The sequence below is a fragment of the Simochromis diagramma genome, unplaced genomic scaffold, assembly GCF_900408965.1.
Source record: "Simochromis diagramma unplaced genomic scaffold, fSimDia1.1 OVJJ01000197.1, whole genome shotgun sequence".
Taxonomy (NCBI): Eukaryota; Metazoa; Chordata; class Actinopteri; order Cichliformes; family Cichlidae; genus Simochromis; species Simochromis diagramma.
In genome coordinates this window covers 673995-688309 of record NW_024386935.1, presented here as the reverse complement: position 1 = coordinate 688309, position 14315 = coordinate 673995, and the positions used below count along the sequence as shown (strand labels likewise).

At 42.6% G+C, this 14315-nt stretch overlaps 2 protein-coding genes and 1 long non-coding RNA gene across 3 annotated transcripts in view; 1 reads left to right on the top strand and 2 right to left on the bottom strand.

Annotated features, from left to right (window-relative positions):
• LOC120736835 (cadherin-1-like) overlaps positions 1-14315 on the bottom strand; it is a 271472-nt gene that overhangs the window by 119253 nt on the left and 137904 nt on the right. The gene's annotated exons all lie outside the window — the stretch shown is intronic.
• On the top strand, positions 4772-10208 carry LOC120736853. The gene is made up of 2 exons (XR_005696623.1): positions 4772-4886; positions 9445-10208. It is a non-coding gene; the product is annotated as an uncharacterized LOC120736853 (long non-coding RNA).
• LOC120736845 (probable peroxisomal membrane protein PEX13) lies at positions 10814-14195 on the bottom strand. The gene is made up of 3 exons (XM_040037184.1): positions 12463-14195; positions 11950-12072; positions 10814-11795 (listed from the first exon to the last, which is right to left on the bottom strand). Exons 1-3 carry the CDS (start codon positions 12794-12796, stop codon positions 11677-11679), a joined length of 576 nt encoding a protein of 191 aa, XP_039893118.1. The 5' UTR covers positions 12797-14195; the 3' UTR covers positions 10814-11676.

The following is a 14315-nucleotide window of genomic DNA, read 5'->3' as shown; positions in this document are numbered from 1 at the left end:
CCTACTGCGTCTTGTCTCCTTAATGGCAAATAATTGTCCTTGAATTTTCTATCATTATTATTGTTATTATTGTTTTATAGTATTGTTCTGTTTGTTCTTATCCTCCTGCTGCTAAACTAATTTCCCCTTGTGGGACAATAAAGAAATTGAATTGAATTGAAAAAATTGACATAGTGAGCGAGAAAGGTGACTGGAAATGCATCATGGAAATCCCCCGGCAGCCTACGTCTATTGCAGCATAACTAAGGGAGGATTCAGGGTCACCTGGTCCAGCCCTAACTATATGCTTTAGCAAAAAGGAAAGTTTTAAGCCTAATCTTAAAAGTAGAGATAGTGTCTGTCTCCCGAATCCAAACTGGAAGCTGGTTCCACAGAAGAGGGGCCTGAAAACTGAAGGCTCTGCCTCCCATTCTACTTTTAAATACTCTAGGAACAACAAGTAGGCCTGCAAAGCGAGAGCGAAGTGCTCTAATAGGGTGATATGGTACTACAAGGTCATTAAGATATGATGGGGCCTGATTATTTAAGACCTTGTATGTGAGGAGCAGGATTTTGAATTCAATTCTGGATTTAACAGGAAGCTAATGAAGGGAAGCCAAAACAGGAGAAATATGCTCTCTCTTTCTAGTCCCTGTCAGGACTCTTGCTGCAGCATTTTGGATTAACTGAAGGCTTTTCAGTGAGTTTTTTTCTGCATAGCAGTGTAAATGTATGCTATGTCTTCTAATGATGCTGCCTAAGGGAAGCATGTATAATGTAAACAGAATTGGTCCTAGCACTGAACCCTGTGGAACTCCATAATTAACCTCAGTGTGTGAAGAGGACTCTCCATTTACATGCACAAACTGGAGTCTATTAGATAGATATGATACAAACCACTGCAGCGCAGTACCTGTAATACCTACAGCATGTTCTAATCGCTCTAATAGGATATTATGGTCGACAGTATCAAACGCTGCACTAAGGTCTACCAGGACAAGCACAGAGATGAGTCCACTGTCAGAGGCCATAAGAAGATCATTTGTAACCTTCACTAAAGCTGTTTCTGTGCTGTGCTGAGCTCTGAAACCTGACTGAAACTCTTCAAATAAACCATTCCTCTGCAGATGATCTGTTAGCTGTTTGACAACTACTCTTTCAAGGATTTTTGATATGAAAGGAAGGTTGGAGATTGGCCTATAATTAGCTAAGACTGCTGGGTCTAGAGATGCTTTTTGAGTAAAGGTTTAACTACAGCCAGCTTGAAGGCCTGTGGTACATAGCTGATTATTAGAGATAGGTTGATCATATTTAAGATCGAAGAATTAATTAATGGCAGGACTTCTTTGAGCAGTTTTGTAGGAATGGGGTCTAAAAGACACGTTGATGGTTTGGAGGAAAAAATTATTGAAGTTAACTCAGAAAGATCAATTGGAGAAAAAGAGTCTAACTTAACATCAATGGTACTAAGAGTAGCTGTAGATAATATTACATCTGTGGGATGATTACTGGTAATTTTTTCTCTAATGATAAAAATTTTATTTGTGAAGAAGTTCATGAAGTCATTACTAGTTAACGTTAAAGGGATTGTTGGCTCACAAGAGCTCTGACTGTTTGTCAGCCTGGCTACAGTGCTGAAGAGAAACCTGGGGTTGTTCTTATTTTCTTCAATCAGTGATGAATAATAAGATGTTCTGGCTTTGCGGAGGGCTTTCTTATAAAGCAGCAAACTATTTCTCCAGGCTAAATGATGATCCTCTAGATTTGTGACACGCTATTTCCTCTCCAGATTACAAGTCATCTGCTTTAGGGTACGTGTTTGAGAATTATACCACGGAGTCAGGTACTTCTGATTAGAGACCTTAGTTTTCACAGGAGCTACAGTATCCAGAGTCGTACGTAGTGAGGAGGTGAACTTATTAACAAGATAATCGACCTCTGTTGGGGTAGCGTTCAGATAGCTGCTCTGCTCTATGTTGGTACAGGGCATTGAAGATGATAACAGTGGGTGGATTATATTCTTAAACTTAGTTACAGCGCTTTCAGAAAGACATCTACTTTGATAAAGTCTACTTTCCACTGCTGTGTAATCAATTATTGTAAATGTAAATGTTATCAGGAAATGATCAGACAGGAGAAGGTTTTCAGGAAACACTGTTAAATGTTCAGTTTCTATGCCATATATTAAAACAAGATCTAGAGTGTGACTAAAGTGGTGGGTGGGTTCCTTTACATTTTGAGAGAAACCAATTGAGTCTAATAACAGATTAAATGCCATGTTGAGGCTGTCATTTTTAGCATCTACATGGATGTTAAAATCACCCACAATGATTATTTTATCTGAGCTCAGAACTAAATTAGATATAAAGTCTGAGAAATCAGACAGAAACTCTGTGTAAGGCCCAGGTGGACGATAGATGATAACAAGTAAGACTGGTTTCTGAGTTTCGCAGCTGGGGTGGACGAGGCTAAGCATCAGGCTTTCAAATGAATTAAAAGTCTGTCTGGGTCTTTCATTAATTAATAGGCTGGTGTGAAAAATTGCTGCCACACCGCCCCCTCGGCCTGTGCTTCGAGATTTCTGGTAGTTAGAATGACTCGGGGGTGTTGATTCATTTAAACTAACATAATCATCCTGCTGCAACCAGGTTTCTGTAAGGCAGAGTAAATCAATTTGTTGATCAATTATTAAGTCATGTACTAACAGAGACTTGGAGGAGAGAGACCTAATGTTTAATAATCCACATTTCACTGTTTTACTCTTTGGTTCAGATGTGGATACTTTATTGTTCTTTCTTTGTGATTGTTTATGTTTAAGTTGTTTGTTGCTGGTTTTTAGTTTGTTTTTTGTCTTTTTGGAAGCTGACACAGTCTCTGTGGAGATGGGTTTTTGGGGGGGTAGCAGGAGGAGAGAAGCTGCAGAGAGGCGTGTAAGACTGCAACCCTGCTTCCTGGTCCCAACTCTGGATAGTCATATTTTGGGGGGTTTAATAAATTTGTCCATATTTCTAGAATTGAGAGCTGCTCCATCCAAAGTGGGATGGATGCCGTCTGTCCTAACAAGACCAGGTTTCCTCCAGAAGGTTTGCCAATTATCTATGAAGCCCACATCGTTTCTGGGACACCACTCAGACAGCCAGCAATTTAAGGAGAACATGCGGCTAAACATGTCACTCCTGGTCTGATTGGGGAGGGGACCAGAGAAAACTCCGACATTGTTTTGGCAAAGTTGCACACCGATTCAATATTGATTTTAGTGACCTCCAATTGGCGTAACTGGGTGTCATTACTGCCGACGTGAATTATGATCTTACTGAATTTACGTTTACCCTTAGCCAGCAGTTTTAAATTTCCTTCAGTGTCGCCTGCTCTGGCCCCTGGAAGACAATTGACTATGGTTGCCGGTGTCTCTAGCTTCACATGTCTGAGAACAGAATCACCAATTACCAGAGTTTGACCCCCGGCGGGTGTGTCGCCGAATGGGGAAAAACGGTTACACACATGAACGGGTTGGTGGTGTACCTGGGGCTTCTGTTTAGGACTATGCTTCCTCCTCACCGTGACCCAGCCGCCCTCTTTCCCCAGCTGCTTGGGGTCTGCCGGGGAACAGCTAGCGGGGCCTACGCTATCTTCGGCTGCACCAGCTACAGGGGCCTGGCTAGCTACGGGTGAATGAAGGTTGCGAAGCCGAGTCTCCAATTCAGTAATCCTGGCCTCCAGAGCTGCAAATATGCGACATTTGTTACAGATATCATTACTGCTAAAGGAGGCCGAGGAGTAACTAAACATCTGACACAATGAGCAAGAAAGTGCAGGAGGGACAGGTGAAGTAGCCATGGTGCTAACGAGTCAGCTAACAGTACAGAGACAGTGAGTGAATACTTTGGCTATAAATTAGGTAGTGAGTACACAGAAAGTGTGCTTCGGATGAAGCATGTGAAGATTATACTATGAAAAAAGAATGTATTTAAAAGTTTTTAATTAAATTGCTAAGCAAATAAGCTACTCAGAAACACCACTGTGTTTGAGCAGGAACAGGAAGTGATACTCTACCGCAGAGCGAGCGAACACCAAGTGACAGCGCCACCAAGAGTGCAGGTGGATACCAGTTAAACTCTGAGAGCTTGGGAAAGAGGCTCTATCACTGCAGGTGTGGTGTGAACTTACCTATGTACTTCTTACCTTTAGTGTGACTTTTGTATGTGCTGTGTGTAGATACACCAGGGGAACCAGGGATCAGTGTGGCGGTCTGCAGGTTGTACAAAGATCATTTGGTTACTGAATCAAAACACCTGAAGTAAAAGCCCCAAATTAAACAAATTGAATTTAACAGGTAAAGGAGACTTTACTCACCTAGATATTTACGCACACCCACAGCACGTGGTGTGGTAAAGGTCGGCCAAGATTTTGACCACATGTCAGAAACTGGTTCAAAATTGGACTAAACTCACTTGAACTCTGATTTTGTCTGCACTTAGAACTATCACAAGGCATTAAAACAAAACATCGGGCATTGATGACATCACAGGAATCTAACATTCTAATCTATGTAAACTGTCTCCAAGGCTACATAATATCAAATTAAATCATAGCAAAGGAGTATGTTAAGATATTCATTGTGTGTACTCATGTTGTACAGTGTTTAACTGCATTATGGTTACTGTGGTTTAACAGAGACAGTATTTTAGTTGCCACCACAAGGAGGCACTGTTTCATTGTAAGAGCATGGATGCTGCGTCATCACGCCCCTAAGAAAAAAAAAGTATACCACAACGAAAATGGCACCCATGAGAAAAGTTTTGCCGCATGTTGATGAGGAATAAAGTTCCCAAAATATTAAGGACATTTTTGCCTCCGTCGTCATTTTCCTTCGAGTTGATCGCTGTCGATGCTGCAATACTCAACAGGTTATGGGCCCAGGGCCGACTCGAAGAAAAGTTTTTTCTCATGAAGATCCGGAGCCACAACGGATAGCGGGCTAACGGCTAAATAACAACATGGATCAACGAGGAGCAAGCAGGCTGCCTCGACTCATGTTTGACGGAGATGAGACCAGATATGAACTTTGGGAAACTAAGGTGCTAGGATATTTGCACTTGTTGGGATTAAAAGCCACTGTTCTGAAGGAACCGAACAGTGAGGCTGAAGTAGCAGCAGACAGTAAGAAGAACGCTGACGCTTACGCCGAGTTAATCCAATTTTTGGACGATAAAAGCCTCTCACTGATTATGAGAGATGCCCCTGATAATGGGAGAAGAGCATTAGAAATACTGAGGGACTACTACGCTGGAAAGGGGAAGCCCCGAATCATCAACCTGTACACCACGCTATCATCGCTTCAGAAAAAGAGGGAAGAGACTGTCACAGACTATGTCATCAGAGCAGAGGCCGCCATTACAGCACTGCGCAATGCGGGTGAGACTTTAGGTGATGGATTATTGATTGCTATGGTTTTAAAAGGTCTACCTGAAAGTTTTAAGCCATTTGCAATACACGTTACTCACGATAAAGACGATATGACATTTGCTGAGTTCAAAACAAAGCTACGGAGTTTCGAAGACACTGAAAAGTCAAGCGCATCCGAGTGTAGCGACAACGTAATGAAAACAGGAGGAAGAACCGGGCGTGAGCACACGAGATCCAGCGCACAATGCAGATACAAGAGCGATGTGGACATTGTGTGTTTCAAGTGTGGACTAAAAGGCCACCGAGCAAAAGTGTGCAGACGGAGGACGTGGTGCAGTCATTGCAAAAGCAGCACACACAGTGATACCACATGTAGACATAAAGACAAACAAGATGGCGCGCGGAAAGTCGCAGATGAGAGCGGCAACGGATCCAAAGCAGAAACGCCAGATTATGCCTTCAGGATTAAGGGCGTAGACATCAAAGTCCAGCAGTCAGCGTACAGCATTGAGGAGAAAGGCCTGTTGGTGGACACTGGGGCTACCTCACACATCATTAACAGCATCGCCAAGTTCAAGAGCTTCGACGACGCGTTCAGACCGGAGTCACACAGCATAGAACTGGCAGACGGTACCCAGTGCAGAGGCGTCGCCCAACAGAGGGGGGACGCAGAGGTGTTCCTGATTGACAATACAGGCCAGCGACGCAAAGCAACGCTGAAAGATGCGCTGTTTATTCCATCATACCCCCAGAACATATTCTCTGTAAAGTCAGCCACTTCATTAGGAGCAACAGTCACCTTTAAACAAGGGCAGGACACGTTGACCCACAAAGACGGTACTAACTTTAACATTCATGTGTATGGCAAGTTGTACTATTTGCAGACTGAAGTTGAGGGTAATGATAAGTGTAACACCTGTCATGACATACAGGCATGGCATGAGATATTAGGTCATTGCAACTATGAAGATGTAGTAAGATTGCAAGGTGTGGTTAACGGTATGCAGATTAAGGGGAGAACCAATAGACCTGAAAAGGAATGTGAAGTGTGTATCCAGGGAAAGTTTGCACAAACCCGAAACAGAGATCCTGATACAAGAGCAAAGGCTCCTTTACAAATGGTACACACAGATTTAGCAGGTCCGATAGCCACTGAATCTATTGATGGGTACAAATATGTGCAGTCATTCACTGATGATTATTCAAACTCAGTGTTTGTATACTTCCTGAAGACGAAAACTGATACAGTGCAGGCAACAGAGAAATTTCTAGCGGATGTTGCACCATATGGCAACATAAAATGCATTAGATCAGACAATGGGACAGAGTTCACATGCAGAGATTTCCAAACTCTGTTAAGGAAAAATGGCATTAAGCATGAGACATCAGCCCCGTACTCACCCCATCAGAACGGTACAGCCGAGAAGGGGTGGCGTACTCTTTTCGAGATGGGCAAGTGCATGCTAATTGAGAGTCAGCTACCGAAATGCCTATGGAACTATGCCATTCAAACTGCTGCTGTAACACGGAACAGATGCTTTAATAAGCGAACAGGGAAAACACCCTACCAAATGCTGACAGGTAAAAAGCCAGACTTGTCAAAAATGCAGAAATTTGGGTCTGTGTGCTATGCATACAAACAGGACAAGGGGAAACTTGATTCAAAATGTGACCAAGGTTTCTTTGTAGGTTATGATAAGAACAGTCCCGCCTACTTAGTTTACCACCCTGAAACTGAGAAAGTTCAGAAACATAGACTTGTTAAGTTTGTGAGCAAAGTAAATGTAGAAAGACAAACACAGACAGATGAGGGAGAACTAAATGATGACTGTAGCAGAGCAAGACAGCCTATGGCTAACAGACCTTCAGAGAAAGGTGACAAGGACAATGAGGTTCCAGAACCTATTGTGACAGACAAGTCCACAAAGTGGTATACCTGATGAGCGTGAACGAAAAGAGACAAGTGTGACAAGTGATGGATTTGTCAACAAAAGGTATCCTCTTAGGGAGAGAAGAAAACCGGGACATTTAAATGACTTTGTAGCTGCCAACAGTGGCAGCGATGAGATCCACACTACCATAGACTACTGCTACAGGGCAGTGTGTGGTGTCCCAAACACATTTAAGGAAGCCATAGAATCAGCTAACTCAAAGAACTGGATCAAAGCCATGGATGAAGAAATTCACTCGTTACGGGAAAATGACACTTTCACCCTAACCACTTTGCCAAAGGGAAAGAAAACAGTGGGGGGGGAGTGGGTTTATTCCGTTAAGAGTGACATTGAGGGAAACGACAGATACAAGGCAAGGTTCGTAGCCAAAGGTTACAGCCAACAGTTGGGGATAGATTATGGAGAGACATTCTCACCAACAGCCAACTTAACCAGCATAAGAGTTTTGTTACAGAAAGCAGCGCAGGAGAACCTGTTACTCCATCAAATGGATGTGAAGACAGCATATTTACACGCTCCCATTGATTATGAAATCTACATTGATCAGCCAGAAGGTTATGAAGAGGGAGAAGGGCTAGTCTGTAGATTATAAAAATCCTTGTATGGGTTAAAACAATCTGGTCGTAACTGGAATAGGATCTTGCATGAATACCTAACAGCGAACAGTTTCAGGCAAAACCCAGCAGACCACTGTGTTTATACCAAAGAGACAAAAGATGGTAAGGTGATTATGATCATCTGGGTGGACGACCTGATTATTGCTGCTGGCAATGAAAAGGTAATGAAGGATGCGAAAGAAATGCTTTCAGTCAAATTTAAGATGAAAGACTTGGGCAGACTTAAGCATTTTCTGGGTATTGATTTCACTCAGTCTGATGGATGTGTAACAATGTCACAAGAAACCTATGCCAACAAGATACTGATGAGGTTTAACATGCAGAACTGTAAACCCAGAGGAACTCCCTGTGATCAGAAGTTGTGTTACACAGAAGGTGCTACTAAGATAAGAGATGTGAGGATGTATAGAGAGGCTGTAGGCAGTCTTATATACCTCGCATCAGGTACCCGTCCTGACCTGAGTTTTGTGGTAAGCAAGTTATCACAACATTTCCATGAGCCTACAGAAGAACAGTGGGGAACTGTGAAACATGTGTTGAGATATCTCAAAGGGTCCAAAGATAAGAAGTTGTGTTTTAGAAGAAACACAGATGAAAATTTGGGTCTAGTGGCCTACAGTGATGCTGACTGGGCAGGTGACACTGCCGACAGACGCAGCACTACTGGTTACTGTGTACGTCTATGTAACAACAGTTCTTTAGTTTCATGGAAGACCAAGAAACAGCCCACTGTGGCGCTCTCTACTTGTGAAGCAGAGTATATGGCTCTGGATTCCACAATGCAAGAGTGTATATATTTAGAACAGCTTTTGAAAGGTATAGATGACTACAGCTACACTCAAACAATAGTGTACGAGGACAACCAGGGAACAATTGCCCTGGCTAAAAACCCTGTGAGCCGACAGAGGTGCAAACATGTGGACATTAAATATCATTTTGTAAGGTCCATTGTAAATGAAGAGAAAATGTGTCTGTTATATTGCACCACTGAAGAAATGGTTGCAGATGTTATGACCAAACCTGTTTCTAAGCTAAAACTTGCTAAGTTTGCTAACGTTATGTTTGGTGCTTAAAAGAAAAAAAAGAGAGAAAAAGAAAAAAGGAAGTGTGGTAGAGATTGTACAACTGTTTATCGTTTATTGTACAACTTTTCTTTGATTCCAGCAACCTGAGTACAAGAGGGGGTGTTAAGATATTCATTGTGTGTACTCATGTTGTACAGTGTTTAACTGCATTATGGTTACTGTGGTTTAACAGAGACAGTATTTTAGTTGCCACCACAAGGAGGCAATGTTTCATTGTAAGAGCATGGATGCTGCGTCATCACGCCCCTAAGAAAAAAAAAGTATACCACAACGAAAATGGCACCCATGAGAAAAGTTTTGCCGCATGTTGATGAGGAATAAAGTTCCCAAAATATTAAGGACATTTTTGCCTCCGTCGTCATTTTCCTTCGAGTTGATCGCTGTCGATGCTGCAATACTCAACAGAGTAAAAAGCAGGATCAGTCTTAGAGTGTATGTTACATGTTTGCCAGTTTGGATGAGTGAGTGCAATACTCCATCGGCCTGTGTTGTAGCAACCTGTTGAACCTGCTGAGAAACTTTTCTTTGTCCACTCTGCCCCAAACTTCACATGCTCCATAAAAGTCGAGGCCTAGAGACCTCTGCATAGTTATTGCAATTAGCATTAGGTTATCAGTATCATCTGATATATATGACATTTACAGTACAGTACTCACACATGACATAGGAGGGAATAAATATGAACTTTTTGACATAAATTTGATCATATGAAATTGGATTTTTTTTTTTAAATATGAAAAAACTTCCATCATACTTCAGAAATATAATATATTAAGTTTTGAACATTTTAAAACATTTAAGTTTGCTCGTTGTATTTATAAGATCCTACATTGACGTGCTCCACAATCATTGGTCAGTCATGTTAAAATCCATTATCAGTGGAAAACAAGCCTGATCCTCTACTAGAGGCGATTGTGCAATACCTTTTAGACATAACACTCAGCAAACAGTTATTATTAGTTAAAGTCAGTGAGATTTGGAGTGATACATGACACATGACGGAATAAGACACGCAGACTTAGCATGACGAACCGACGAGGAACACGTACACTGTGAATACATACAGAGGGAAAAGGGGACTGGAGATGAGACATGGACATAACTAAGCACAAGCAGAGCATGATGGCTGGGGGGGAAACACACGTGACAGAAGGAATGGGTCACAAGGGCAAAACATGTAAACGAGAGGAGGAGATGGGAGAAAAAGACATTACTGAAATACATGAAGGGCCAGGGCTGGGGCAGCCAACCAGTCACAGACAAAGAGCCACATTTTTTACTGTGTCACCGCAAAGAGCCACATCATACACCTGGGCACACATGAGCATCACCCCAAGCCGGGTTTGTTTGTCCTTGTTTCCCTCTCCTGCCGAGTTCCTCCTGACGGAGTTCATAAGCCAGTCAAAGATCTGCACGTCACAATGGACTGAGATGTCAACTTCCTCCCACCAAAAAAAAAGAAAAAAGTAAAGTCGTCATGCAGCATGAGAACAAAAAGTCATACTACAGCTATATGTCTGTGAAGGTTCTCAGTCATCCAGGTCATCGTAGTCAAAGGAGCTTGCAAAGAAAAGCGTCTGGACTTCTTTAAGTTACTTGTAGACGTTTCACCTCTCATCCAAGAAGCTTCTTCAGTTCTAAGGTCAAATGGTGGAGAATCCCAGATATAAACCTAGTGGGAGTTTCCCCCCACAGAGGGACAAAATGTCCCCTGATGATCCTCTAATCGCCTGAGCCAAGGTGTGAAACTGGGTGTGGGTCCCAATCAGCCAGAGTTTCGGGTGAGCTCACTGTGAAACCTGGCCCCACCTTATCATTCCTGATCTCAGGAATTCGCATGATAAGGTGGTAGTATGGTCAAGCTCCTTTGACCATACTACAGCTACTGCACCCCTCGAATTTATTAGATTCTTTCAATTATGTGTTTCATAGGGGCCTCAGAGCACTTCTGCAAACTAAATGAGCTGTGCTGGAACTTACACCATCATGTAACACATAAAGGAAATCTCTTATTCAAAAAAAGAAAAAAATGTTTGCTTTGATTACTCCTTGAGAAACTGAATGTCACGGTCCTGGGTCGCTGGCTCAGTGTTTTCTATTTTGTTTTACTAATTTTTGATTTCTTGACGTGTCTTTGTTAGTTCTTAGGTTTTGGTTCTGTGTCCCCGCTGTTCTGTGTTAGTACTGTGCCTCTACATAAATAGCGTCATAATTTCATATTTTGTCAGCACTTCCTAGCAGTATGTAACTACACAATAAATGTCAGGGTTTGCGTATCGAGATATGAATGGAGGACCCAAGATGCAGGCACTGCTGATGTGAGTGAGCTTTATTTATGGAGAGTGACATACAAACAAAGGCGAGGGAGGCGAGAAACAAAACTAGGAAAACCTAAACTGGGAAAGCTGAGAACCAAATAACAAACCTGGACACGAGGGAATGGAGTTAAAACACAAAGGCTGACAAGCAGGAAAAAAAGCATGGAGGAACACAGACGGACCAGTAACGCACACAAGAGGACGAATGCTATAAATTAGTGATGGCCAGCTTGAAGCTGACGCTCTGGCGCGTGTGTCAAAAAACACCAACACACCGCTTCAGAAGCACTCTGTCGATGCTTGATTCGTTTGGCCACAGTCACGTGATCAGTGACGTCCAATTGTGAACTGAGGATCTTAACGTAGTTTGCTGGGACGAGCCGGTGGTCTCACCGTCCACGCTGGCCAGGAGCCAGCCACGCACACGGGGCTGTAGCTCTAAACACGAGGGAGATAGTTGTAAACATGGGGCACGCACACACAAAAGAAGAGCCCTCATCTGTTATTTCTAAGATAAGGAAAACAAAAATAGAAGGTTTTGGGTCCAAGCACTCAGAATCAAATGTCCCGCAGCTAGTAAAAAGCTCATCACCTTTAGGAGCGAGGTTGAGCATCTCTCCAGCTCGCATAGAAAGCTCCTCCTGAGAAGCAGCTGTAAAGTCATATTCTCCTCTGGCCACCACGTGGTTGTCCTCCTCGCTCGCCCAGTTAGTGTCTAAACCAAGCAAGGAAACTGAATGAAAGACATTCATAATTTTAACTGGTCTTAACCAAAAACAAGTCCTTCTGCTTTTCCTCACACTTTTAAAGTAACTAATGGCATATGGAGCTATGGTACCCAATTTATTTGTCACTGAGTTACACAAAGGCACATATGATGTCGTACAAGCAGACTCATCTTTACACGTGTACTGCAGCCCTGAACATTACCAGGTTCGGATTCTATTATCAAACTTTGCAACAGCATCCTTAATTACTTTTAACTCAAAACAATTAGCACCTGCAGCCACTGTCCTGTGTTGAGTACACCTCTCAAAACAACAAAATGTACTCATATGAATATGTGAGTGCTTGCTGTTCCATCTCTTCAGCCTGCTGCACAAACCTGCTGGGGGGATGTCCTCAAGGTGAGGTGTGTGTCTGTATCCTCCCAGGCTGTAGCCGCCACCGTAGCTGTAGCTGTAAGGCCTGTGGCCACCACAGATGGAGCTCCCATAGGGGCTGTAAGAGGGGAGAAGGAGCTGTTGGATGGACAGTAGGACTGCTAGACCTGACGAGGGGGCACCGGGGGCGCCATCCTGGGCAGGACAGAAAAGCCAGCGGAGGTGGAGGAGCCTGTAGCTAATCCCAAATCTGTAGATCTGTTTGGTGACAACATAAAGATAGAATATCAGTAAAATCCACCCATAATTCATTGCAACATTAATTGAGCAAAGCATTAGTTCAGAAACGTCATGGAGTCAAGCTAAACCACAAACTGAATGAACAGCTCATAGAGTGGCTCTCTTCCACAGCGTGTCCTTTGTCCTTTCTCCCTCCCCTCAACCCCAACCAGTCCTCAGAGGCTGCCCCTCCCTATACCTGGTTCTGCTGGAAGTTTCTTCCAGTTAAAATGGTGTTTTTCCTTCCCACAGTCACCAAGTGCTCGCTCAAAAGGGGTTGTTTTGATCATTTAGTTTTCTCTGTATTACAATAGGGCCTCCACCTTGCAGTATAAAGTGTCTTGAGGTGACTGTTGTTGTGATTAACGCTATATAAATAAACTGAAATTGAATTGAGTCAACTTTTCCTCCTGCCTTATCTCCAGCTCTGCTACTCTTCATCTGTACAGACTGTGGAAACACACAATAAATTCACCATCAACCAGCAGCTAGCGGCAACTTTTAGCATGGGATGTTTTCTCACATGAGCTGACGTTATGAACCAGTCAACACACCTTAAATATCCTTAAATATCATTATCACAGCTCTGATTGTTCAGCTTCTCCAATCTGATGACCATATTCTCTTAACCTTAAAAAGATATGTTGATATGTCCAAAAAAGATAAAGATGTGTCCAGATTTAATTCCATTTCCTCACTTAAAGTGGAAAAAAGTGTCAGGGTGGGGGGACTGATTGAACTGTGATTGTGGAATTTGCCTCACACAGGTGTGTTCACTGTTGCTTGTTTGAGAATACTGCTGTATATATACAAATGCTGACTGCATAAACAAACTGTTGTACATATATTTTTTAAATTATCTGAATATATTAAGAAAAAGACAATAAAAAACAATGACTTGCAGCATCAAGCGGAGGAGTTTAATCTTCTCTTGTTTACGAGTTTGGGGACAGGTGAGCAGAGGACTGACAGATGAAAAACACGAGCTTTCTCTAAGGGTGTTGCCTCTCCCTTAAAGACAGGCTGAGGAGTTCAGTTACTCAAAAGGGGCTCAGAGTAGAGCTGCTATTCCTACACGTTGAAGAGAGGCTGATGAGAAAAGGAGAAAGAGGCCCAGGGCAGACCTAGGACACTCTGGAGAGGCTATATCTCTCAGCTGGCCTGAGGATGTCTTGGTGTTATCCCAGAAGAAGTGGAGGAGGTGGCTGGGGAGAGGGAGATGTGGGCTTCTCTGCTTAGGCTGCTGCCCGGGTAAACTAGTCCTTGATAAGCAGAAGAAAGTGGATGGATAACAATAATAAGCAGAAGAAGCTAAAAGACACAAATTTAGAATAAAACATTATTAGTTATGAATTGAAAGATATAATTATTCAGTTATATAATAACTCAGCTTATAAATATATACAGGGCTCTAGACTAACCTTTTGCCATGGGCGTACCGGTACGCCTAACTTTAAAAAGTTAGGCGTACCGGCACAAAAGTTAGGCGCACACAAATTTTATAATAATTTATATAATATAATGTGTTTTTCTGGATACACTGGGCTTTTTCAGCATTCAAAGATTGATGACACCG

Excerpts from the sequence above, each read along its gene's own strand:
- LOC120736845 (XM_040037184.1), bottom strand. The coding sequence starts at position 12,796 with ATGCTTTGCTCAATTAATGTTGCAATGAATTATGGGTGGATTTTACTG. Across the intron at positions 12,073-12,462 it reads TGAGGACATCCCCCCAGCAG|ACACTAACTGGGCGAGCGAG; the intron begins GTTTGTGCAGCA and ends TGCTTGGTTTAG. Across the intron at positions 11,796-11,949 it reads GCTCAACCTCGCTCCTAAAG|AGCTACAGCCCCGTGTGCGT; the intron begins GTGATGAGCTTT and ends CCTCGTGTTTAG.